We start from the raw sequence: 27,584 nt of genomic DNA, 5'->3' as shown, positions 1-27,584 counted from the left end.
ATTTACAGGAATACTTATAAAGGACTACTATTATAGCCTTCCCCGACTTTTACAGGATTTACAAGAATACTTATAAAGGACTACTATTGTAGCCTTCCCCGACTTTTACAGGATTTACAAGAATACTTATAAAGGACTACTATTGTAGTTTTGCCTGACTTTTATAGGAATTCTTATAATAAAGGAGAACAAAGAAATAATTTCATGTGATACTGAGTATGTAATAGTGGGTATCAAATGGTGCCCAAACTGCCCGAATGAAAACAAAGAATGGCACCATGTGACAGTCAACAAACAATAAGACAGTCTATCACATCATAAACTACGGAAAAATCAGGTCATTTCTTTTCTCTCTCTTGTGAGATACCTTGTAGGAAATGTGGCACACAGTGGTACCTTGTATTACGTACAGGACCATTTTAAACATTAAACATTGAGTTGAAGATCTTGAATGCAAGTATGAACTCGAGAATCAAAATAAAATATTTTATTTTATGGCAAAAAATTTGTTAGTAATAAAATGATCCGAAATTCTAGAGAATTTTAGCATGCAATTCCTGGGTCGTTATTGAATACAAACTTTAATGAAATAATAGGATCCACATAAAAATATTCCAGGTACAAGTTAGCATTATTGCACACTAAAATGTAAACAAAGATGGCAGACCAGCTATCATTTTGGTATAAAGCTTTGCTGGTTTTGATATTTTATTAATTATCAATCAATTCTTGTAAAATTTTGACCCTGATTTACAGTTCAGGACTAGCACATGCATTATTTACAATTTAAAGCATTTCACTAGCATTGATCGTTGCAACTGGATGAATGTTGAAAACACCCCTAACTATGATACTGCAGGCATTCAGAACAGTGCTAATGTTTCTAACTTGACAAGAAAATGAATAAATTATCAACATAAAACATCTGAAAGATAGTTTAGCTACATTATTGAACTTATGTTAGTGAATATTGGCACTCCTCAGGAGTGAAAATTCGCTCAAAAGTAAAAAAAAAAATTCCAAACCCAACTCCACCACTATAAATTCAATAACCCATCATTATACAGCAAGTTCATGTTCTTAAATGTGAACTCAACAATTATCCATTTCATACAATGAGTTTGAGTTCTTGAATGTCAATATGAACTCAACAATGAATAATTTAACACAATGATTTAATATAGCATGAACTGAGCAAAAGATATTTCAACATAAAATTTATGGAGATTGAGTGCTAATACACCACTTACCAGTTTATGGCCTACAATCGTCTTCTCAAACTTCCCATCTAGGGCTCCCCATATCTTAATCAGTTTGTCTGCAGCTACAAGCATAGATTCAGACCAGATTATTAACTTCTTCATGTGGAACACTTCGTTGATTAAAACTAACATTATGTTAATTCAGTGGAGTGCTTATAATTAAGATAAGATGGGTTTCTGAGAAACTTTGCCCATGAACATTGACACATTCATATGTGGCAAATTTAACCTTAATGAATAAATCCCACCTTTATCTTTTGATTAGCTTTGACTTTAACATTTCAACAAGCAGTCTTCACGAAAACTCAGTGGTCCAAAGACCGAGGCCAGTGAATTTTACGGTCGGGTCAGTGAAAATAAAAAATCAGGAAGTCCGATGGGGTTGTAGATTTTTGAAAGTCACATTTATGTAAATATAATGTTGGATTTAGATATTCTAAACGTCTTATTTGCTTAAATTTACCATCAAAATAAAAATAAATAAATAGCACCTAAAGTAAGTGTTTGGACATTGTGGTTTGTTTATTTCTTCAAAGTAAAGAACCATAACTGTACTTGTAATTGTCAAGATAACTTGTACGTTGATCACGTGAATATTCAATGAACAACTTGTTGAAAGAACAAAAATGGCCGCGTTCTGTATCGTACTGCACACCAGTAATTAAATGAACTTCATCAATCGCAGTTATCTCTGATTTTATGCAATTTCTATAGCTTATAGAATAAATCGTTTACATTTGATGTTGGTAGAGAAGGCTACTTCTTAAGGTGCACTCGGCTGTTTTCATGTTTGTGAAAAATATGTGAATTTGTAGTCTTGTTGTTTGCGGGGGGGGGGGGAGAGAGAGAGAGAGAGAGAGAGAGAGAGAGAGAGAGAGAGAGAGAGAGAGAGAGAGACGGTGTGTTTCTCTGGTATCGACAGAAAGGATGTCTTAGGGTGGATATGAATATGCAGTGTGCGAAACTAACTTTAAAGTCCTATAGACTTTCGGTCCATAGTCATTTTATTTCCTATAGACCACAACAAATTCCTATAGACCGAAATTTATCATGCAATATTCATTGTTATTTAAAAATAAATAATAGACACAAATTCGGTTTGGTAATTTGTTCATAGTTTAAATATGATATTATTCTTTTTCAATTTTCTGCACGTCAAGCTTTTCAATTAGAATTTCGTTTTCTTTGTCATTTTGTTCCAGCTCAGTTTCACTGCCTGATTCTTAATTCATCTAAGTCACATTTACTATGTTTCATTTTCTCATGATTTTCTGCGACTTTAGCCTTGCTGGAACTTGTTGTACTGACCGCTTTCTGTTTGATTCAAGTGTGTGCACCTTCCACATATTTTTAAAACCGTTCAAAAAGACATTCCGAATTTGCATGAAAATGGCGTACATTGAAGTAAATATCAAATTGACCCCCCTGTTGAAAATGGAATAATATGATTCGAATGATTTGTAAAATTGTAATTACAATGTGGAACATTTTATTACAGCCAAGGGGTGAACAGAAACATCAGCAATGAGCATACTACATATAAACTGGTCCAACTTCTCATATATATGTTTAATAAGCGGCGGGGAACCAGTTTTTTTTACTCAGAATTCCTATGGACAAATCGGTCTATAGCTATTTTGATCGTTATAGACCAACTCGATTTTCTATAGACATTGTCTATCGGTCCATGGTTAATTTCGCACACTGAATATGAGTAACAACTATATGAAGATAGTCTCAGTAAAATAATTGTACAATTTTACAATGTATTCCATAATGCATGTGATAAATATGTACTATGAAAATTTGGGGGGCCAGTAAATTTCACTGTGGGCCAGTAAATTCAGACAGTTCACTAGTCCGACTGGCCAGCAAGTTTAAATGTTTTCGTGAAGACTAAACAAGTATGAAGCATTGTTCAAAACAGACAGACTGACCAAAAACAATACATCTCCCTCAATATTTGATCTTATGGGTTTAAAAATTTACCAGAACTTGCCAACCATTCTCCATTGGGACTAAATTTCACAGAGGATACAGCTTTTGTATGACCAGCCATCGTAAACTTTAATGTGTAATTTGGTCTCTGAAACAAGGATTAAATATAATATCATAATTTGTCATTGATCAGATTCATTAATTTTGTTAATACTAATGAAACAAGTCTAGTATAAATTCAGGTTTCAAAATTAAGTGGAAATTACTCGCTAAATGTAACAAGAAATTTCCTTAACGGCTGTGTTTATATTATATACTTGCAACCTTTGTCGATATATTATTTCGGATTGTAATGACCCGCATTGTGAGTTTTTCAGTTCCAGTTCTTTTTTTAAATCAGTGGAAGTTTACATTATATAGTCTAGGTTAGTTGGGAGTACAGAATCGGTGGAAAGCTTACATTAAATAGTCTAGGTTAGATGGGGGTACAGAATCGGTGGAAAGCTTACATTATACTGTCTAGGTTAGATGGGGGGTACAGAATCAGTGGAAAGCTTACATTAGATAGTCTAGGTTAGTTGGGAGTACAGAATCGGTGGAAAGCTTACATTATACTGTCTAGGTTAGATGGGGGGTACAGAATCGGTGGAAAGCTTACATTAAATAGTCTAGGTTAGATGGGAGTATAGAATCGGTGGAAAGCTTACATTATACTGTCTAGGTTGGATGGGAATACAGAATCGGTGGAAAGCTTACATTATATAGTCTAGGTTAGTTGGGAGTACAGAATCGGTGGAAAGCTTACATTATACTTTCTAGGTTAGATGGGGGGTACAGAATCGGTGGAAAGCTTACATTAAATAGTCTAGGTTAGATGGGAGTACAGAATTGGTGGAAAGCTTACATTATACTTTCTAGGTTAGATGGGGGGTACAGAATCGGTGGAAAGCTTACATTAAATAGTCTAGGTTAGATGGGAGTACAGAATTGGTGGAAAGCTTACATTATACTGTCTAGGTTGGATGGGAGTACAAAATTGGTGGAAAGCTTACATTAAATAGTCTAGGTTAGTTGGGAGTACAGAATTGGTGGAAAGCTTACATTATATAGTCTAGGTTAGATGGGAGTACAGAATTGGTGGAAAGCTTACATTAAATAGTCTAGGTTAGATGGGAGTACAGAATCGGTGGAAAGCTTACATTAAATAGTCTAGGTTAGTTGGGAGTACAGAATCAGTGGAAAGCTTACATTAAATAGTCTAGGTTAGTTGGGAGTACAGAATCGGTGGAAAGCTTACATTAGATAGTCTAGGTTAGATGGGAGTACAGAATCGGTGGAAAGCTTACATTAGATAGTCTAGGTTAGTTGGGAGTATAGAATCTGTGGAAAGCTTACATTAAATAGTCTAGGTTAGATGGGAGTACAGAATTGGTGGAAAGCTTACATTTGATAGTCTAGGTTAGTTGGGAGTATAGAATCAGCCAAGATATGCAGAGTGAAGTCAGTAGCAGCTTGTGGTGTACAAGTAAAATTATTTCAGATTTCTTGTGGTGATAAAAAAGTAATATACAGCTGGATATCAAGCTTTCGAGGATCACTGCTTCAGTTAATTACATAAATTCTGCTCTTGAACATAACACATTGACATAAAAAACTTCTTTCAAATTACATTATTGAATAATTCTTGAAATTTGCTAGTGAACTTTTTATTTAGCAAGCAGATTTTATTTGGGACTAGCTACAATTTCATTGTAGTTATAATGATTGATTTTAAACCCCTATAACAGTACAAAACATAAATCAAACACAAGTTATTCTTCACTGCTTCAGTTAGACTAGCATTGATATGTTAGAATTGTACCAGAGGCTGTGAGCTGGTCTTTGGGGTGGTGACTGACAGGGTAGAGCTCTGACTCGTAGTGCCTATAGTGGAGGGAGTGCTCGTTGTGGGTGTCAGTACAGGTTTCGTCTCCGTGGCCTCGGGAGGCTTTGTTCCACTTTCAGCAGACATCTGCAAATAATTCAATTTATTTTTTATACCAACAAGCATTCTAAAATTTTACATTTAAGCATAAGCGCCCCATTAATTGACGGCTCTACTTTATATTCGAGGAAATGTACATTTGATGTTGTTTGACCTTGAACTGTGACCTGCTACATTGGTACCAAGTCACCATGTTTACCAGTGTCGAATCAATTCAATGTTTTGTTGTTCATACAGTTGGACGCATGTATTTTTTTTTAAAATCAGGGATGAAATAGAAGTCTTTGCACAAAATATGTGGGGGGAAATATTTAAATAATTGTGCAGATGGGACACAAAACAACACACTGATATAACATTCAATCATATCTGTATGTTTTTTCATTTCATTTCATTTTATTCAGGTATAAAATATCACAGAATGTCATGATTGTAAATTCAAAATAACAAATTGAAACCTGGCATAATCTATACAGGCTCGTACCGAGGGGTGGTGCAAATGCACCCCCCTGTGAAAACCATTAAGTACTATTAAAGTCGGCTGTGTAAATCATCAAGCACTATTAAAGTCAAATATTTTCTAAAATTCCTAGCTTTTACTTTCAAAGTTAAGGAATATCACGAAATAAATTCAATACATATTGCCTATGCGTAAACTAATACGGTTAACATCGTATCCGGTTTCGGTTTCTTTTTTAAACGAATTGAGTCTTGATCAGTGGTATGTTTTGCAGACATTCTGGGACAAATGCATCGTTTCAAAGATCGATTTGACCTAGCTGAGTTTTAGTGTGACTGCAGTTGTAGTACACAGGTAATATCAATAATGATTAAATAAAGTATATCTTCAGAAGTACGAGTCGGACTCATCACAATTAAATTGCATACAAAATTTAACAAAAGGCCCATGGGCCACATCGCTCACCTGAGAAAAGAGTGTTTATGTTTTAAACCCAACATGGCAGGTGTGACCAGAAAATCAATAGGGGGTCATACACGTTGTAAATATGTGCATTAAGTGTGTAATTATAACAATTGAATGCCCTTCAGTCAAAGATTTTTGGTGCCAAGATTAATGATATTCACCAAGTTGTTCAAAAGGAATCGACGGCGAGTTTTTTTCTTCTTAATTTATAAATGAAGACAAAAATGAAATTATATCACTAGATTTATTTGGATGTAAAATTAACAAGAGCAGAAAAAATTGAAAATTTATCTACATTTACAAACATGTAGGTCAAAATTGTTTTTGTAAAGTGATCTGATGGAACAGGTGAGCCTTTGAGTTTACAAGTGTATATAAATAGTGAATATTTTTTCCTATATATTCCCATGTAGAATTTCTTAAACACTCCTCCTTATATATTCCCATGTTAAAAAAAAAAAAAATCAAAAAAAAAATCGACCTTCTATGTGGCCCCAACCTTCGCCAGGGGACCATGAATTCCACAAATTTTAATCTGCACTACCTGATAATGCTTTTACATTAAAATGACTAATCATTACTATGCTCTTCTTGAGATGAAGATTTTTGAACATATATTTTTTTAAATATTTCAATGTCAAACTTTGAACCCCTATTGTGGCCCCTCCCTACCCCCTGGGGGCATGACTTGAACAAACTTGAATTTACACTACCTGAAGATGCTTCCATATAAATATGATTAATCACAGCTTTGCTATTCTTGAGAAGAAGATTTTTAAAGATTTTCCCTATATATTTGTGTGTAAAACTTTGATCCCCCCTTGGGGCCCCATCTTATCCCCGGGGGCCATGATTTGAACAAACTTGAATCTGCACTATGTCAGAAAGTTTTCATGTAAAAATCAGCTTTTCTGGCTCAGTGGTTCTTGAGAAGAAGATTTTTCCCATATATTTGTATGTAAAACTTTGATCCCCTATTGTGGCCCCATCCAACCCCAGGGGCCCATGATTTGAACAAACTTGAATCTGCATTATGTCAGGAAGCTTTCATGTAAATCTCAGCTTTTCTGACTTTGTGGTTCTTGAGAAGAAGATTTTTCCTATATATTTGTATGTAAAACTTTGATCCCCTATTGTGGCCCCATCCAACCCCCGGGGCCCATGATTTGAACAAACTTGAATCTGCATTATGTCAGGAAGCTTTCATGTAAATCTCAGCTTTTCTGGCTTATTGGTTCTTGAGAAGAAGATTTTTAAAGTTTTTCCCTATATATTTGTGTGTAAAACTTTGATCCCCCCCTTGGGGCCCCATCTTATCCCCGGGGGCCATGATTTGAACAAACTTGAATCTGCACTATGTCAGAAAGTTTTCATGTAAAAATCAGCTTTTCTGGCTTAGTGGTTCTTAAGAAGAAGATTTTTAAAGATTTTTCCTATATATTTGTATGTAAAACTTTGATCCCCTATTGTGGCCCCATCCAACCCCAGGGGCCCATGATTTGAACAAACTTGAATCTGCATTATGTCAGGAAGCTTTCATGTAAATCTCAGCTTTTCTGGCTTAGTGGTTCTTGAGAAGAAGATTTTTAAAGTTTTTCCCTATATATTTGTATGTAAAACTTTGATCCCCCCTTGTGACCCCATCCTACCACCAGGGGCCATGATTTGAACAAACTTGAATCTGCAATATGTCAGGAAGCTTTCAGGTAAATTTCAGCTCTTCTGGCCCAGTGGTTCTTGAGAAGAAGATTTTTAAATGACCCCACCCTATTTTGGCATTTTTGTGATTATCTCCCCTTTGAAAGGGACATGGCCCTTCATTTGAACAAACTTGAAAGCCCTTCACCCAAGGATGCTTTTGGCCAAGTTAGGTTGAAATTGGCCTAGTGGTTCTGGAGAAGAAGTTGAAAATGTGAAAAGTTTACGGACAGACGGACGCCGGACAAAATGTGATCAGAATAGCTCACTTGAACCTTTGGTTCAGGTGAGCTAAAAAGAGTAATGCTTTTCGGAAACGTACAAATGTATTGTGTTGTCTGTCATTGCGCTAAAACTGAACTTATTATCAATCAGTGAACATCTGACAAACCTAAAAATCTCTATTTCACTTCTGCTTCCAGGGGGCAAAGCCCCCCAGGACCCCCCACCGGGCTTCGCCCTGGACCCGCCTTAAGCGGCCCCCAAACCGCTCGCCGTAAATTTATGAACATATATGCGAGCATCGATGACTGAGAGAAGATTGACCGGTCTTGCATTAATGCACATCCACTATGCAAAACCAGTTAATCTTGATCAAGTTGTAGAAGATTTTGCAAATAAACATCCAAGGAAAATGGAGCTGCAAAGCATCATTTATGACTATTAAGGCAGTTTTCTGTGCATGTCGTGATTGACATTTTTCAAGGAATCACTGTCTTAAAAACTGTGAATGAATTTAAAGAAGAAGTGATCCTTGGTACCTGCTAGGGGATATTAAGCAAATAAAAGCAAAACTGAAAGTCCAACTTCATATAATTAATAAATAACTTTCATTAGACAAGAACACATTATTGACCAGCATTTCCTTACATATGACCAATTTTAGTATGTTTCCCCTTTCATATTTATGAGTATTAAATAAGTAAATAAAAAGCAAAAATTGCATCCAGGATAGAGCATTTTTACCCTTATTTTTCTCTATTTCGCTTCTGCTTCACCCCCCACCGGGCTTCGCCATGGACCCGCTTGGGGGCCTTAAGCGGCCCCCAAACCGCTCGCCGTAAATTTATGCACCCCCCATTGAAAAAGTCTGGGTACGGGCCTGCTATAGCACTATGCAGTTATAACAGTTAAAGAATAAGTGGATGTATGAATAACATGACAAATGATGATATAATAACCTAAGGATAACCCATAAAAGCTTAAATTAGCTTATTTCCAATGGGGTCCTTATATTTATATAATATATATGATCAATAGATAAAAAAAAAAAAAAAAAAAAAATAATGTTAAATACTTATAAAGGACTTCAAAATACTACTTACAATCAACAATTTCACTTGACTGCAGGGTTGCAGTAAAATTGAGATCTGCCGAAGCATCAGACTTTGCTCACTGACTACATAAAAATACTCCCATAATTAACAAATTTGGTATATATTTTCATCGTTTTTTTTCTTATGTGATTAATGAGCTTGAAATGTCAAATTAATGAAGTATATTTTTACATAATCAGCGATCAAGGCTTGTCAATTGCGTCTATTCAGATGTTCTACTTTCAACGCATTTCCATCGGAACACAATCTCGATGAATAAAAAACGTACACTACAAAAATTAATTTCTTTAAAACTTGTCTATCAAATGTTACGAAATTCTAACTTGATCTATAGTTGCCATTCTGAAACTAAAATGCAAATTTCAAATGAATCCACGCAAGCATAACGAGAAAAAGTCTGGAAAACCAATATGGGACAGACTGACAGATGGAAGAGAAAGCTATAGTCCCCTTCAGTTTCACAAACCGGTAGAGGACTAGTAATAACAACAATACTTATTACTTTATTTTCTTGTAAAATACTTGAAATCTAATTGGCTGAAAAATGGTTGAAAAAAACCCACTCAAGTTTCCTTGTGGGAGTAAGTCACATCTCCTAGAGTGATAGTATCTAGCAATGGATGATAGTATAAAAAATCAATATATGCACCCAGGGGTGCATGAGCCATGAGCCGAGTTGCATGGGATACATTGTAAAGTCAGGAATGATGTGGCATATATATAATTGTGAAGAACTAATTTCAGTTTTAAACTTTTCGAGTTACTGTCCAGAAACCATATTTGTCTGAAGTTTTCAATCGATTTTCAGTCACTGTGACCTTGACCTTTAACCTATTTTCTCCAAAATCATTAGGGGTCTCTTCCTTACCTGGTACATAACAATATTTTTAAGTATCATTTGATTCGGATTTAAACTTTCTGAGTTATCGTCCGGAAACCAAATATTTCTGAAATTTTCATTCTATATTCGGTCACTGTGACCTTGACCTTTGACTTTTCTCTCTCCAAAATCAATAGGGGTCTTCCTTACCTGCTACCCAAAAATATATCAAAGTTTCATTTGATTCGGATTTAAACTTTCTGAGTTATTATCCGGAAACCAAATTTTTCTGAAATTTATGTTCTATATTCGGTCACTGTGACCTTGACCTTTTTTCTCCAAAATCAATAGGGGTCTTCCTTACCTGGTACCTAACAATATATCAAAGTTTCATTTGATTTGGATTTAAACTTTCTGAGTTATCTGGAAACCAAATTTTTCTGAAATTTTCATTCTATATTCGGTCACAGTGACCTTGACCTTTTTTCTCCAAAATCAATAGGGGTCTTCCTTACCTGCTACCCAACAATATATCAAAGTTTCATTTGATTCGGATTAAAACTTTCTGAGTTATCATCCGGAAACCACATTTTTCTGAAATTTTTATTCTATTTTCGGTCACTGTGACCTTGACCTTTTTTCTCCAAAATCAATAGGGGTCTTCCTTAACTGGTACTCAACAATATATCAAAGTTTCATTTGATTTGGATTTAAACTTTCTGAGTTATCATCCGGAAACCAAATTTTTCTGAAATTTTCATTCTATTTTCGGTCACTGTGACCTTGACCTTTGACCATTTTTCTCCAAAATCCATAGGAGTCTTTCTTACCTGGTACCCAACAATATATAAAAGTTTCATTTGATTAGATTGTAAAATTTTCGAGTTATCATCCGGAAACCAATTGTTTACGCCCAACCGCCAACCCACCCGCCCGCATCACCAAACCAATAGCCGAGTTCAACTTCGTTGCAACTCGGCTAAAAATTATCACATGCAGCAAATTCATGATGCATGTATACCTTGCCACAGATTTTAGAAAAATGTTGTTTGAGAGCTTGAAATAAATGTGGTCCACAGTGTTTTACAGTGACATGTTCAATGAAATCAATTAAAAGCAACAAATAATAAACATCAGCTTGGTTTGTACCATGTAACTGTTGTAGAGAAGTAACATTTCGTATTTATCAATTTTGAATTAATTTCACGGTCACCATGTTGAAATTTTCTTTCACTTCTTGTTTACAACAAAATCCCTCTAAAAAAGAAATTCAGTTGAATTTTAAGCTTTGCTACATATATCTAATAAATGTATAGCATTCAACATAAATTACACAAATAGTGATTGCAGTTGAGGGTAACATTGAAAATTTTAATCCCTCGAAAACCTTTGGTAACCTTTACTGCACCTCAGTTGACAATGGTTTCTTGGGGTGAAAATTTTCAATGATACCCTCAACTAAATGCACTATTTAAATCAAATGTTGCAAGTGCAAATACTTCTGTATATAGAGATTATTTTCACACAAATTATTTTTCACCTGTATGAATTGGAAACTGATTTTCTTCCGTAGATTTCTATAAAAACACCTAAAATCATACAGCTTATGAGTCAGCACTGTATATATAACAATTTTTAAAAGTACACTTACATGAATTAATTCAACTAATTCTTTGATATTTGAAGACAGTAATTACATGTGATGAAGGTAATTCCCTAATTTACCTCAACTTATTGTACCTTTTAAAAACTCCTGCATTCAAAACAAGAGGCCCATGGGCCACATCGCTCACCTGAGTCACCTTGGCCCATATCTGAAGACTTTCCATATAGTATTTGCATGTAAAACTTAGTCCCTATTATGGCCCCAACTACCCCTGGAGGCCCCGATTTTTGCAAACTTGAATCTACACTATGTCAGAAAGCTTTCATGTAAATGTCAACTTCTTTGGCCCAATGGTTCTTGAGAAGAAGATTTTTAAAGATTTTCCCTATATTTGTATGTAAAACTTTGACACCCCCCCCCCCCCACTTGTGGCGCCATCCTAACCCCCAGGGGCCATGATATGAACAAACTTGAATCAGCAATATGTCAGAAAGTTTTCTTGTAAATATCAGCTTTTCTGATTCAGTGGTTATTGAGAAGAAGATTTTAACTATATATTTGTATGTAAAACTTTGATCCCCCCTTGTGGCCCCATCCTACCCCCGGGGGCCATGATTTGAACAAACTTGAATCTGCACTATGTCAGAAAGTTTTCATGTAAAAATCAGCTTTATGGTTCTTGAGAAGAAGATTTTTAAAGATTTTTCCTATATACACACATATAAAATATGCTTTCCCCTAGTGTGACCCCACCCGAACCCCGGGGGCCATGATATGAACAAACTTGAATCTGCATTATGTCAGGAAGCTTCCATGTAAATTTGAACTCTTCTGGATCAATGGTTCTTGAGAAGAAGATTTTATAAGATTTTTCCTATATAAATACATATAAAATATGGTTTCCCCTATTGTGGCACCATCTGACCCCTGGGGGCCATGATATGAACAAACTTGAATCTCCATTATGTCAGCAAACTTCCACGTAAATTTCAACTATACTGGTAAAGTGGTTCATGAGAAGAAGATTTTTAAATGACCCCACCCTATTTTTACAATTTTGCGATTATCTCCCCTTTGAAGAGAACCTGGCCCTTAATTTGAACAATTTTGAATTCCCTTCAACTAAGGATGATTTGCATTAAGTTTGAATGAAATTGGCTTACTGTTTCTGGAGAAGAAGATTTAAAAAAATTTTCAGTGTATTTTTACTGATTTGCTATTATCTCCCCTTGGATAAGGGGGTTGGCCCTCATTTGAACAATTTTGAATCTCCTTCACCCAAGGATGATTTGTGACAACATTGGTTAAAATTGGACCAGTGGTTTTGGAGAAGAAGTTGAAAATGTAAATGTTTAACCGACAGACGACGGACAAAAAGCGATCAGAAAAGCTTACTTGAGCTTTCAGCTCAGGTGAGCTAAAAAGTAGTCATGACAAGAAAAACATCAGAATTAAAATTTCTGAAATCCATTTTAATGATGACTTCACTAAACATTGAAAAGTATGATTAAATGTTTCAGTCTATGTGAAAGACATCGGACCGTCGGATCTGACCGATGTGCAGTGCCTCAGGTCTGATGCATCATTTTATACACCGGACCGGAATGTCTGATGTCTCAGTGTCCGGTTTTGAGCTTTACTATTTTGATGTGGAGTCATTTAAATGTTTGTTATAAGTAAAAAAATAGCACACAAATCCAAATACGTAAATGAATGTGATTAAAACCGCATGGACTGTCTAAAGTATTATATGGGAGGGATCCCTGGTATAGTATTACTAGTATAATAAATAAGATTCCCTTGGTTTTGCATTTTCACGTGTTTCACTTTTTTACATTAGGTTTTTTGGTCTGACAAAATTTGGTTCGGTCCGGTGTGTTCATTGACCGAATGTCCTGTGTGATCCAAAAAACTTTCGCATAGACTGTGTTTCATGCAGCAGAAACTTTCAAATTACTCAAACATCTCTTTGTTCAAATTCTCGATATTCAATGAATCTAATACATGTATTGACTTTTGTATCAAAAGAAACCTTGGAACAGCGATTCATTTTGGCGTGCGTCCTGCGTAAATTACGCATTGAATTTGCTCAGGACGCATGGTTTCAATAACTGTGCATCCCGGCGGACGCATGAACATTCGAAATTATATGAAAATGTTTTTATCCCCCCCCCCCCCCCCCCCCCCCCCCAGTAATTAGTATGAAATCTAAGCTCCAGAATGTACGATACACCCCGAGATATTCCGAATTAAGAATATTGATATTTCATCGGTCAACTCGCATTGCATTAACCAATGAAACCAAATGATATATAAGGCATTACGGCGGGTAAACAAAACTGGGAACTAGAATTTCCTCGCATATAATCCGATTCCACCAATTTTTTTTTTTATGTTTTAAAACTTTCTAATCAGGGAAAGTTAACAGTTTTGCAAAGTGATGTGAATGATAATATTGCCAGTAACTATATACGGGTAAAAAACAAATGCGGAGTCCCCGAAATCAAACGTCAGTCCTGAAAATGAAGTAGAGGTTGTATAAATTCGAAAGGTGAAAAAAATGTCATCAAAAATGACTTACACTTTATTCTTGGCTAAGATTTGAGAAAAATGAAGAAAACGGAGAAAAAATTATTTATTGCAGCATTTGTACAGAACAAAAAAACTAAATGGCATGAATAAAGTAGCTAGGAATAAAAACTTCCGTCATTCAACTTTAAGCACCTGAAAATCATTTTGCAATATGAACTAGCTACGAACAAGAATTTTCTGCAAATGATGGCTTGTAATAAAAAGCGAAATGTTCATTTTCTAGAAGGGGATGACAACACTAAGCTTCTTCCTTAACTTGGTTTGTTTATACCTGTGATTGTCAGGCTGTTTGTTTGAAATAATGAAATTTGGACTCATTGATTTTAGCATGGGACTCATTATTGTAATCAAGGGGAGTCCGCTGGACTCATGATAACCATTTTCAAAATGAATCACTGTTGGAAGCAAGCATACTTTGGTGCCTAAAATTTGCTGTTGAATGCTGTTTACACCATTTAGGTGTGCATTTAATTTATTATCTTTTCAAAACTTTCAGGATTAATGTCAATTTTGTAAACTACTAAGTATTTGCAAATATACAATAAATATCTTGTTAATTATTCATTTCATTCTAGTGATCAATAAACAGACATCAGCAAGGTGTTCATGTACTGCTTGCAGGTAATTAACAAACTCCAGCCTATGAAATTTACTCGGTAAACATGTGACTTCTTACACACTCCCCAACTTTTGTTACACGATCTCTGTGAAATTGAGTTGTCTCTCTTGTTTATCTGATTTACATATCGCTAATTATAGATATACCTAGTAACAACTTTTGACTTATCAGAAGAATTTTAACAATCTTCCAGATATTAAGAATGTTATTTCAATAGATGAATACTTCATGTTTGTGTTTCAAAAATGAATGTGTGCAAAATGGCCGGGGAAATAATACATGAATTGATAATAAAACTGACATCTTTCTTGTGATAAAAGCAGTGATGGAATGGTAATTAAGCCACGAAATGAAATGGGTTTCAAATGGCTTTTCTCAAACTGCTCATAATTACCCCTTCATACTTCTTGAGGTACACAAGAGCGTGCGCCAATCTGCGCATCTAGCTAGCTAGGTTCACTTCAGTCGTGTACCAATTCTAAGCAGTTCACAGTAAAAGCAAAACGGTATTAATGCATCTATATATAGTGATGAAAAGAAAACGGTCACCTTTTTTTTCAAATTGAAAAACTTATCACAATATTCAGAACTTAATCTTGTGATAGTTTTCAGTAAACAAATGCATGTCAGAATTAGCCTCGGAAAGAGCTATTTTCCTCATATAAATCCATTGTAAACGTATCTGGAATAGAAATAAGATTTTAATATTTTTCAAGCACAAATCATACCGAACGAATTTCGCAAGACTGAAGTGGTATAAACTTTTTTGAAAAAGATACCATACTCAGTTTCTACGGATTGATACCGTTATCACGTGCTTCCAATTATTGGTTTGGACACAAGTGATCAATTACGATCTGTTCAATTTACCTGGTCAAATACTGCATGTTTATGATCGCATCCGGCAAATAATACGAACTTCACAAAAAAAACCCAGACGCTGTAATACGCAATTTCCGAGTTGCCCAATAGTTCTTTCCCTTTGTAGAACTCTTACGAACAGTGAGATGCAAAACATACTATCGTCCACACGCGGTGGGTACAAATGCTTATCGCTGCCTTCATATATTGCCTAAAGGCCAATTACCAGACATCATGCAACCACCCTAACTGCAGGGACACACAATATTAGTAAGTTTATTAGTATCTAATAATAAAATAGTTCAAACAAAAATCGATAATCACCATTTTTCTTTGATTAAAATATCACTCGTGCAGAAAAGGAAATAAAAAATAATTTCATATTTAATTTGATGGCCTAATTCAATCAAATATTATTCTCCATATTGTCTGTTTAATGTATACCAACGGCTGATATCAACAAAATTTACACTTTCATCCGTATTTACATAGCTAGTCTATAGTATGTGTATACGTCTTGTACCCACCCAAGCGTTCAACAGAACACTGAACGTACCTCTATCACAGAAGAGCCGATATCTCGGAAGTTGCAAAAAGGGGAATTTTTGTGTTGTCTTCAATGGCAAAAGGGCAGCGATTTTTTTTGTTTCAAATTTGGGAAAGGGCAGAGGGGCAGAGGCAAGGCGTGGCCCCCTTTGAAACTGTTTAAGGGAATCCCTAGACACGGCAGGGTTTGACACTAAGGCACATCCGACCGACCGAGTCTACTAAATGATAGGTCCGGTTGGGTAAAATGTCGATTTACTAGTCCGACTGGTCGTGTTAAATAATAAACAAGAAACTACCAATCTTGAACCGTGTGGTGGAATAATCTCTATTTTTAGTTCTAATAAATAAGTCGCGGTCGGTAGTGATGTTTTACGACATCTACTCGATGTTAATTTTTAACAGTTTATTTAAATTGACTATAATAAAGTGTTTATCAAGTTAATAAATTACGTCGTAAACGTTTGTCATTTACATGAAGTATTTAAATATGGAGAAACTATCAGGGTTTTTTTCTGGAAAGTTGGTGAGGGCTAGTGGATATAAAGTCAGGTCTAGTAAACATCATTTGAAGTAGCCCGACTGGTCTAGTGCTCAAAAAAGTAAATGTCAAACCCTGCACGGGAACGATGATTGCCAAACATAATCGGGTTGCTGAGACCGAGACGGAAACCGACATGAGTAACTACACGTGTCGTTTGTTTTAAAATATTACAATCATCGTTTCATGAATGACAAGAAGTACAGTAAGTGTAAGATAGTAATAATTACACAAATGTGCCACTCAAATGTAATTTTAATAGTGAATTTTCTATACAATTGGCATATTAAATTGTTTACAAATCCGACACGCGCTTCAGTATCTCTTTCGCTTTTTCCAAAATGGTGACCTTCGAGATCAATGCACATTGGAGATTACGAGCAGGAATTACTGACAGGATGACAATGATTCATGAATCGATGTTTTCTGCTGATTTGATGGGTTTATTGTTTCATATTCTCTCTGATTCTATCAAGTTATAGATATTCATTCACATATTATATATGTTAAATATTTGTGCTTTTATTTTTCAATTAATTTGCCGTCAGTTATACCATGTATTGCTCAAGATTTATCGTTTCAGATTTTAAAAAAATGTTGGTTTGAAATAAATATACTGAATCTTTTTTTTAATCTGTTATGATTTGAAAGGACTTGCTGTACCTTAGAATGTTTGCATATCAATTAATATAACACTATAATATTTAACATTACTATGGCCCTGTTCTTCTGATGGAGTATTTCCAATACAACGTCACGTAAAAAAATAACATTTCTTATTAAAGCCTCATCCTACCAAAACCCGATAAAACCTATTGTTTATCCTATTCTTTTAGTAATACCCTTTTACAACACCCCCTCCGTTTTCATTTCAAGTGAAATTGGATAGAGGAAATCAGGGAAGTCCCATCGGCCTTCTGACTGAAACTCCACAAATCCATATGAAGTACCAATGCCCAAAACATTATATGACCAGTTTCATTATAATCATACCACACACCTTCGATCTTGAATGCTGTCTTCACCTTTCAAGAATGTTGTGTTTAGGCTTTAAAGTGCACAAGAAAATACGAGATTCTATCCATGTGTATGCATTGGCTTTGCGCATGCGTTTACGAAAATCGGCGCATAATATTTTTAATCCTTGTGATATGAATTACTTATATATCCTATACCCAAATAACACGTTTTACTCTGTAACAAACTATCGTAAATAAATTTCTTAATTTATTTTACATTTCGTCATCCAAACATTTTTTTGTCGCAATCTACATGATCACATGACTGAAGTAGCCAATCAGTTTCCAAGACCTTGATCAACATACACAGGGAATCATTTGTGTTCCTGACGTCTACTCAAAATGATGTCTAGTACATGGCTTACTTGTTAAAAATTACTCTGTAGACTTCTTGATAAGTTTACTTGTCATTATGAAAGTGTATTGGGATGAAATATACAAAGGAAATTTATAGTTTGGTCTTATTTTAATTCCTATAAATGTCATGTGACACAAATTGACCAATCAAAATCTTCGATTTCGTACAGAAGGTATATAAGCTTTTCATTTGACCGAGATGGTCGTTCATGAATGAGATGAATGTTATGATGCCGTATTGAATCATGTGGATAGAATGGACCTGAAGAACCATCCGACATTGCAACAGGTTCAGCAGTACACATCTATCTGCAGTTCAGGGTACTTCATGTAAATTTTTTGCTAGATGGGTCAACGAAGCATTATAAAATGTCTACAATGGGAAAATAAACAACAATTTCCATGTCCGCCATTGTAACGACAGCGACGAGCACGAATTGCATTGGATTGAGGTCGTTCTTTGCTGTAATATTTGCGCTGAATATGCTATATATCAGTTGATTATTATATAAGTAACTTTATCTTTCATTTTTGGTGCGAAATGTGCTAAGGAAAATAATTTTTAGTGCATCGCGTCTGTGACCCAAGTCGTCCTATGCTGCAGTAACACTATGCCCTGTTGTTTATAAAAATACTGGGAATGGACATGGAAATTGTAATGTTTCTGTATTTTACTATTGTATTGCAAGTTGCTACTGTATTCTGTTGTTCTGGAAGGTCCAATAGTAATCATCTAAAGGACGCTTCCATGGAAAAGCGCCATTATGTATAATTCCGGAAGCACGTGAACAAAATGGCTTCGGTGAGTCAGTGTCACCTGAATATAATTCCAAGAAACAACGTTTCCTTGTTATAGTTTTAAGGTCTCAAAGCATTTAAGAAATTATTAATGTATGTAGATAGTATAAAGTTTTTAAATTTACAATAATTCAATAACATTTACCTATTTCAAGGGTTAAGTTGCATTTTCAAACTATATCTCTTCGTTTGCCTTTGTGGAGTTGATTTACTGTGTAGACCCACTAACAATGGCAGTGAGTGAATAGCTAAAAGCTTTGGAGTGACATGCTGGCACATTTAAGCTTTGAATCTGTAGGAAAGAAACTTTACTCCCAGAACTGCTAGTTATTACATGTTTGAAATGTCTTCAGATTAAATGACACCATTAGTACTTGTCTAGAACACATCTTTGCCTTGGTCATTCAATAGCAGTGTTTAATCAGTTAAAACAGACTACTATGTCTATTTGGTAGGGTTGCTAATTCATAAGTTACATTTTGTGTTCTCGTGACGGGAACATCTGAGTTGGGATAAATTAAAAGAGTGAGAATATATTGATTATATTGTTTAAGTTTTGTTCATGTACATATATAAAAAAATAGAGGTAGCCATGTTGTGGGCAACTGTACAAATGATATTTTTGTACCAAAAGGTGTATCGAGTGTTAATGCGAGAAAGTCTATTCTTGTGTCTATGTATTTTTTAACCTCTTTAATTGACATTGAATCAAATACATGCAATCCTACTGCAATACTCCTTATTTGACCAGCTAACTTTATGAAGTCCGTTTTTGTGGAGATAAGATTATTCTATGTTAAAAATAATTTCAAGAATCTTGATCTGTTTTGTAAACTTCTGTGTATGACTTGAATATGAAGTTTAGGCCAAATAAAATAATATGTGTGGTTCCGGTTACACTCCCCTGAAAAATAGGGTAGTTCGGTAGGGAATTTATTTTTTTTTTTTTAATTACATTTTTTTAATGCTAGATTTTAGATGGAAACACAATTTTCTTTTACTTTCACTTCTTTGCATGTACCATTTATATATGGTGTGATAGATACCTATCAAAATTGGTAGGGATCACCCTAGTTTTGACAATTCTTATATATATATATATATATATATATATATATATTTCAAATAAAAAAAGTAAATGGGGGGGAGGGGGGATCAGTGCATTTGCCAAAATCATGTTTTTGAACATGTGAAAGTAGGAAATGATATTTCAACCAGAGTACTGTTTTCAAGCCCTTCCAAGTTTTTAAATCTATCCAACTTTTTCAAAGATAAGGAGGATGATCGCTCAGTATATTCATATAACCTGAAATGTTCACTATTGTTTATGTAGCACTCTATAGTTCTAAGTCACTTTCTGTCTAGTGTTAGCAGTCTATGCGAAAGTTTTTTGGACCACACAGGACATTCGGTCCTGTGTAATCAATGAACACACCGGACCGAACCAAATTTTGTCAGACCGAAAAACCTAATGTAAAAAAGTGAAACGCGTGAAAATGCAAAACCAAGGGAATCTTATTTATTATACTAGTAATACTATACCAGGGATCCCTCCCATATCATACTTTAGACAGTCCATGCAGTTTTAATCACATTCATTTACGTATTTGGATTTGTGTGCTATTTTTTACTTATCACAAACATTTAAATGACTCCGCATCAAAATAGTAAAGTTCAAAACTGGACACTGAGACATCGGACATTCTGGTCTGGTGTAAAAAATGATGCGTCGGACCTGAGGCACTGCACATCGGTCAGGTCCGACGGTCCGATGTCTTTCGCATAGACTGTGTTAGATGGCCAGTAGTAAGTGTTTACAGGATAGCATTTTAGCGGTATCTATATATTGGCTATGAATGAACTTATAGTCAAGCTTCACCCGAAGGAAAATGGGTCAAAAACCTTTATGTATAGTGGTATATATTATGCACCCCTTCTCATAAAAGAAAATCTTGAAAAAGGTGTGCATTATGTTCGGCAAAATATTGTAACTGATTTTGGAAATAGTCAAAAAAAAGTTTAGGGTTGGGGGTAAAAAACTAGGGACGTTCGGGTAACCGGAACCACACATTTTTTTTTATTTGGCCTTATATTGTGGTACTAGGGTACTGTAGAAATCTTAATAATTTTAACACTTTCTATCTAGTAACTGTAAGAAATATTTAATATTACAAACAAGTTATGTGAATTTATCCTGTATTGAAAACTGGTATCTTAAGCAGAAAGCAAAGAAATTTGTGTAAAATGTCTCATTTCCCAAGTACTGGTACACCAAAAATCACATGATGTGCTTTTCTCTTCTCTCTCTCTCTCTTCTCTCTCTCTCTCTCTCTCTCTCTCTCTTTCCCCCCCCCCCCCCCCCCCCCCCCCCCCCCCCCCCCCCCCCCCCCCCGACATTTTTTAATTTATAGAACCCCTCAACACCATTTTAGGCCCTTCAATTGGTAGGTGTCTTGTAGTAATTGTTATGTGTTTGCATCTGTGCAAACACTTTTCAAGACTTTGTTTTGGCTATCAATGCATCTTTTAAATTGAAAAATTTATACATGAATTTGTGTCATTGGGTTACAGATCAAGTTTGAGTTTCCTTCAAGTAATGCCTCAAAGTGGGTCCCTATTGTGATGCTTGCCATCACAATGGTATCTAATTGAAAACCTGTATATTTTTGTCTGAAGTGTATTAACATTAAAGCAATGGTTAGTAATGCTTTATTTTTCACATGGGTTAAGTTTATTGTGTGGTTGTTTTTGATATCTATTCAGCAAATTAGCATGACATTGTACACGAGAATTTATAGACTAGTGTGAACATATTTGTTTTATAAATGTAAATCTATTATTATGATAATGTATAAACTTTTAGCTGATAGGTCTAACAACATTCTTTTACATACAAGTTTGTTGATTTGCAGGTAGACTATATTTTGTTTTCTCATCTTGCCATGTTGTGACCGAATGTGGCGTGGGATGTGCGGGGAATTTGGATTTCCCGCAGGGAAAAGAACGTTCCTTGATCCAGATCTACACTGATGACTGGGAAAACTATGCAAGCAGATATGACAAGGTAAATTTTAAACAGCATACTTGCAGATTAGAATTCTGGATACCTAATGTTGGTTTGTCTCTATTTCTGTTGGTAACTTCCGATATTTTAGGTGCATCATTATCTGCTATGAAGTCCTATGATGATGTGTGCATACGTTTTGCTTAAGGCACCCCACCCACCCCCAAATATATGCATTTCCAGTAACCCGACTGACCCTAATTTCAAGATGAATTCCAGTCCTGAATTTATGTTTCTTAAATTAAAAAAAAGTTAAGGCTCGATATTTAAATTCTTGGAAATTTTCAAAATGGTGTTGTGCATGCTTTATGCAAGTAGATCAACACAGATATACACAGACATGAATTTTATCTGCTTTCCGGACTGGAAAACTCCATTCTCTGTGTAACAATTCACCCAATGGGCACAATGCACACTGATTGTAAACACGTGGGTCTTACAAAGTAGTACACATAGACCACAGTAATGTTTAAGGCCATTGAAAGGTCCAGCTTTTGAAGAACCTATTAGTCAAGTGTTGCATGGTAGATTGTGTAGGACCTTTGTTTAAAACTAGGTTAGGGAACCAATACTTAACTATCATTGGCATTTTTATAAAGCTTAAAACCTCAAAATTGGTTTACATGATTCATATTCTGAAAAGCTTAGTAGTCGAAATATCCATTTTTGGACTCCCTGATGCAGGGGCTTTGCCCCCAGATACCTTGCAGGGGAGAACCCCCCTTCTGAAATCAGACAAACTCTCCACTACATATTGGCAGACAAAAACATGAATAAAATATCATCTGCATTGTTGATTGACTTTTATGCAAACAAAATTTGATCAAATATCTTGGAAGGGGAGTGGAATTGCCATGGAATCTATCAATTTATTGTATACCATCAATTGATTGCTTTCTTGGAAATTGTAAACCCACGGTGTATGTTCTTTTATGTATAAATATCATTCTACTTCATATATGTGACCTATCACATGGTTGAATGAATATAACTTAGACATGAGAAAATTCAAAAACTGGAAGTGAAAAATTATGAAAATAAAAAAAAAAAGCTATTAAAGCTGTAAGAATAATCTTGTGCTGTCTAAAGATTGAGAGTGGCTATAATTTCCAAAAACAATGCCATGGTATGACAAGTTTGTACCGGGTAACCCATTGCATTGACGTTGGTAATACCAGAGATTGTGAATGATGAGGATTCAGACATGGAGAATGAACCAGAAAAGTTGAAAGAGAAAACAGTGTATTGCTAAATTATACCATCATATTGGAAATAGAAAAAGAATGTTGATCAAACATGTTGATGTTTAAACTGTTACAATTGCTGATTAAAAATAAAAGTTGAAAACAAAATTTCTGTGATTTTTTTCTTCTGTCTAGTAGATTTTAAAAAAAAAAAAAAATTCCAGCTCCATCACTGACATTTTCATGATTTGGCCGTTTTGTATCTGCTGAAGCCATGTAGTCTGCAACAATTTGGGTTAATCGTAATTCATTGCGATTTGTTAACGCAGATATACAAATTTGTAGAGCACAAGTATATATGAATTAATCGAGTTTGAATAAGAGTATCAATTAATTTTTAAAACAATTCAGTATGTGCAATAAATTCAGCTAGTCATAGAACATCATTTTACACATGCCTTTGAATTTGGATGAGACATCTTGGTATTTTACTATTCGGATTGGAATAGTGGAATGATATTTTGAGAGAAGATTTGGGCTGGCTGTCAGTTGTTATTTCACACACTGACCTGATATGAATGAAGGATTTTGATTACATTTATACATCAGATTATCATTAGTTGACAAATACCATTGTCACAATGCCCAGGATAAGTAAATTTCTTGGTAGGACAAGTATATTTCGAGAAATACTTGTCCATGGGCAATTTCCAATCTCAGCCTACGGCTTCGGGCAATAGACCTGTTTTCAGGTCAAACAAAACAGCTGTTGTCCTTGAACCCAGTCAATAACTGTACAATGTTTAAGTAAGAGTTGTCTTGCTGTTGATTATGAACTGTTAGCGGAGACTATTTTAATCTGCATCATGACAAATCTTTGGAATATGATGCACAAATCCTTTCAAACCTTAAAGGGACATGGACGCGATTTGAGCTGAAAATGTTCAAATTTTATTTTTCCATTTTTATTGTTTACAGTGCTTAACTAAAGTATTTCTAATGGTCAACCAAAATTTGAATATCAGTTATTGAGTTACAAGTTAGATACAGCACTCGATGCTTTGTTGTGAAAACAAGGCTTGTCACATTTTGGAAATTTTAGCTCAAATTGTGTCCATGCCCCTTTAAATACAGTGATCATAGCTGAAGAAAAGGAAGTCCGTGGAAAAAATTCTTACCATTAGCTTAGATGACACCAGTTATGGTAAAAACCCAAGTGACTTTTGAGTCCAAACATTAGGGTATAATGGGAAAAGAACTTGTGAAAATGGGAAGAAACATGGGCATTGGTGAAATTTTACAAAGTGTTGTACAGCTACAGCATGCTATGTTGGTAATTCTACACCATTGCTTACACAAAATAACCACGTGTTTACTATGTTGTAACCTACAAACTAGTATCTCTACTTGCTGGCCTTCGATCTTGATTTATAAAAACTTTAAAACTGGGACTGAGAGAGGCGCATAATCATCAAAAATGATGAGAAGATGTTGGGACCTACTATAAAGTTTGAGTGATGCCAGTTATACTGAAGGATTAAATTAATTTTTTTTGAAAAATTTCAAGATCAAGATTTTTTAGATTAAGTTAGATTGGCATGGATTTTGTGCAAGTGAAGACATTAGTTATGCGTATTAAATCTTAGGAAATATTTCACTACTTCTACAGCAGAAATCTCATTTAATCTTGTGCATTGTGACAATTCTTTTTGTTCATATAAATCATTTAAACAATATCCATGGCCTTAAAGGTCAGGTCAGTCGAGACTTGTAGGTCGGAAGGAGACCTATGGGCCTCTTTTCACTTACAGAGATTCACACATGAGATTTGGAGTAATGTCACTTTTGGGAAGTGTATTTTTGATTTCTACATTCAAGAAGAATTAAAACGAAAAAACAAGGGTGGGGGTGGGGTCACAATGCTTTTTACTAAACTAGTGTTATAAACATGACCTTATTGCCCTTAAAATTGACTCGATTGATTCAATACATGTATCAACACTTCGCCGTGAGTCACGTCCCTTTGCGGGGTCAGTCAAAGGTCAATCGGTGAAAAACCAAGTTTTCCTTCTTTACCTTACCAAATGTAAGATGTTATTACTTTGAATTTTAGCCAATTACCAAGTTTTCATACAAGTTAATGGGTTGCCCTAATCTGGGGCATTATTGTAGTTGACTGCAATTGATGGAAAAATAACAGATGTCAAAGCTACAGATGGGAAAATTACAAAGGCCAATGTAGGGAAATACGATTTTTATCCGGGAAATGGTTGACAAGGGACGTAACTTTCGCTAAGTGTTGATACGTGTATTTAACTATTTGGTGTCAACACAACATAAGAAACACAAATCAATCGTTACATAGAATAGATACATTAGGCCAATTCAACTTAATTAGTAGATTATCATCCAGGGTCACCAAACAGTATGGGGCAGGTTTTAGAAAATATTTCTTAATATAAACAATTCTCTATTTCACAAGGTAGATTGAAAAGTTTGAAATCAAGTTAGCAGGTATTAACCTTTAAAGAGGCTAAATGATCATTCTATTACTATCATTGTATGATACAATGAAAGTGTCCCGAAATTGTCTTGCCTCAATGAAAAGTGCCCTTTTGAACATATGCGTGTCCTAGATTTAACACTATACATATCATGTTTGAATTTTGTAACGTTTGATGGAAGGTATGAAGGAAAGAAAATTTGATATTGCATTTTTATACATTCATTGGGATTTTTCTTTGCCATCATGGCAAACTGTCGCTTAATCTTGGTTCCTGTGATGCTTTATCAGAGTTTGAAAACTTCTATTGAAACTTGATTTTAACTGAGACTTGTAATTAAGAACCTAAACATTGGTCCTGATATGAATGAAAATAGATCATTGATGACCCTAATTTACTTTGTCGTGAAAATGACTTGCTTTTAATTTCCAGATGCAAAATGAGTTCGTTGCAACTTGAGCAGTGTTCAATGATATTTTGTTTAACTGACAGCCTTAAGGCAATATATATGTATGTAAAATGAAAATTTGTCTCTCAATTTCAGTTGTTTTCTTTGATGTAATTTCAGAGCTAGCGGTGACTCTGTTCAACAGAGTCCAATCAGGCAGAATTCCAGTAATGAATATAATTTCCCTAGTGATTCCGAGTCTCTCAAAATGGTAAGAATAACTGTGTTTTGTAAAATTGTTTTGTATTGAATTTGAAACCCATTTATCCTGAATTGAAGAGAAATGACTGTATTCATTGACTTTTTCACAGAATGACTCGGATGCTAATGATGGTGGTTCTCCTGCACCATCTTGTCCTTCTGGTGAACAGTCGAAGCCAAATGATCACCCAAAGGGACGCAAAACTAACCAGCTTCAGTATTTGCAGAAAACAGTTCTCAAAGCTGTTTGGAAACATCAGTATGCCTGGCCTTTTCACAAACCTGTCGATATAAAACTTCTCAATTTACCGGTATGTTTAAGTGTTACAAAGACTTGGTAATATATGCTATTTCTGAGTTGCCCCATACCTGGTAGTGGTAAAGAGTATTTTTGAAATGGAAATTCACCATCTTTTTTTTTCATTTTAAAAGAATCTTATCATTTCATAGCAGGGTACTCCATAAATTTAGAAGTAGCAGATGAATTTATAAAAAGTAGGCAGAGAAATGTGGGAGCGTCGAATTTTTTAAAAATTAGAAGGCCGTAGGAGGCATTTCCCTGAGTTTAGGCATTAAAATCTTTGGTAAAATGTCAGCAAAATGTGTTGATTTACATGCAAGTGACTGGCAACACTTTATTTTTTAAATAATGATAAGGAGATTTTATAGTAAGCCATGACATGTTTTGTCGGCAATGTGTTCATGTTCTTAGACTCGTGGATACGTTTTTCTGTAGGTGTGCTATATAGTAGTGCATTCATTTCCAAATCCATCCTTAATTTCATTTACATTTTTGTAGTGAACCAACATTGTCAGGAAATAATCTTTTATAATAAAATTTATTGATCATATTTAATTCATGTTGATTCTTCCTAAACGGTTCAACGCAATATATAGAAAGGTTAAATCTTAAATTTGAACAAGATTCAATTCCCAATGAATGCTACCTAACATTGGTTTCTTTGCAAAATGACCCCACATTACAGACCCGTAATTTTCTCTGTGCTTCACTCTGCTTCCATTTTTCATTAAAGAAAATCGGGATTGGAATTGCCGAAAACAAAATCGGAAATAATCTTTACAAAGTGAAAACTGCGACCTCCTGTTGTGCTTCGTTCATTGTGTTCAACATTGTTGTTGATCATATCTTTTTTGGTACTATTATGCTTCATGAGGAGCCTCTTGGTTAAAAAAAAAAAAAGTTTCAAGATTTAATGATGTTCGCACCTGACATTTTGAGTAATGTCAATTTTTTGGGAAGTGTATTTTTGATTTCTACA

The 27,584-nt window shown here is 34.9% G+C and overlaps 2 protein-coding genes across 16 annotated transcripts in view; one reads left to right on the top strand and one right to left on the bottom strand.

The window, feature by feature from the left end:
* LOC125680609 (WD repeat-containing protein 5) overlaps window positions 1-18,009 on the bottom strand; it is a 28,057-nt gene extending 10,048 nt beyond the window's left edge. The window contains exons 1-4 of one of the 2 annotated variants that reach the window (XM_048920293.2): window positions 17,730-18,009; window positions 5,062-5,211; window positions 3,252-3,348; window positions 1,251-1,324 (exon numbers count right to left, since the gene is read on the bottom strand). In XM_048920293.2, the coding sequence (XP_048776250.2) occupies window positions 1,251-1,324; window positions 3,252-3,348; window positions 5,062-5,211 (321 nt within the window). In that variant the 5' untranslated portion in view covers window positions 17,730-18,009. The remainder of the gene's footprint in view (window positions 1-1,250; window positions 1,325-3,251; window positions 3,349-5,061; window positions 5,212-17,729) is intronic. The other variant, XM_056155442.1, reaches the window with a different exon arrangement.
* Window positions 18,010-18,029: 20 nt separating this feature from the next.
* LOC125680607 (bromodomain-containing protein 3-like) overlaps window positions 18,030-27,584 on the top strand; it is a 35,590-nt gene continuing 26,035 nt past the window's right edge. For 2 of the 14 annotated variants that reach the window (XM_056155440.1, XM_056155436.1), the window contains exons 1-4: window positions 18,041-18,426; window positions 21,816-21,967; window positions 26,224-26,314; window positions 26,415-26,615. In XM_056155440.1, coding sequence (XP_056011415.1) covers window positions 21,933-21,967; window positions 26,224-26,314; window positions 26,415-26,615 — 327 coding nt within the window. In that variant the 5' untranslated portion in view covers window positions 18,041-18,426; window positions 21,816-21,932. Of the gene's footprint in view, window positions 18,969-21,815; window positions 21,968-26,223; window positions 26,315-26,414; window positions 26,616-27,584 lie in introns of all 14 variants that reach the window. The other 12 variants (XM_056155441.1, XM_056155434.1, XM_048920290.2 and 9 more) reach the window with 11 other exon arrangements.

Source organism: Ostrea edulis, chromosome 2 (genome assembly GCF_947568905.1).
Source record: "Ostrea edulis chromosome 2, xbOstEdul1.1, whole genome shotgun sequence".
Lineage (NCBI taxonomy): Eukaryota > Metazoa > Mollusca > Bivalvia > Ostreida > Ostreidae > Ostrea > Ostrea edulis.
Note: the sequence above shows the minus strand (reverse complement) of the source record. Positions and strands in the feature narration are given on the sequence as shown.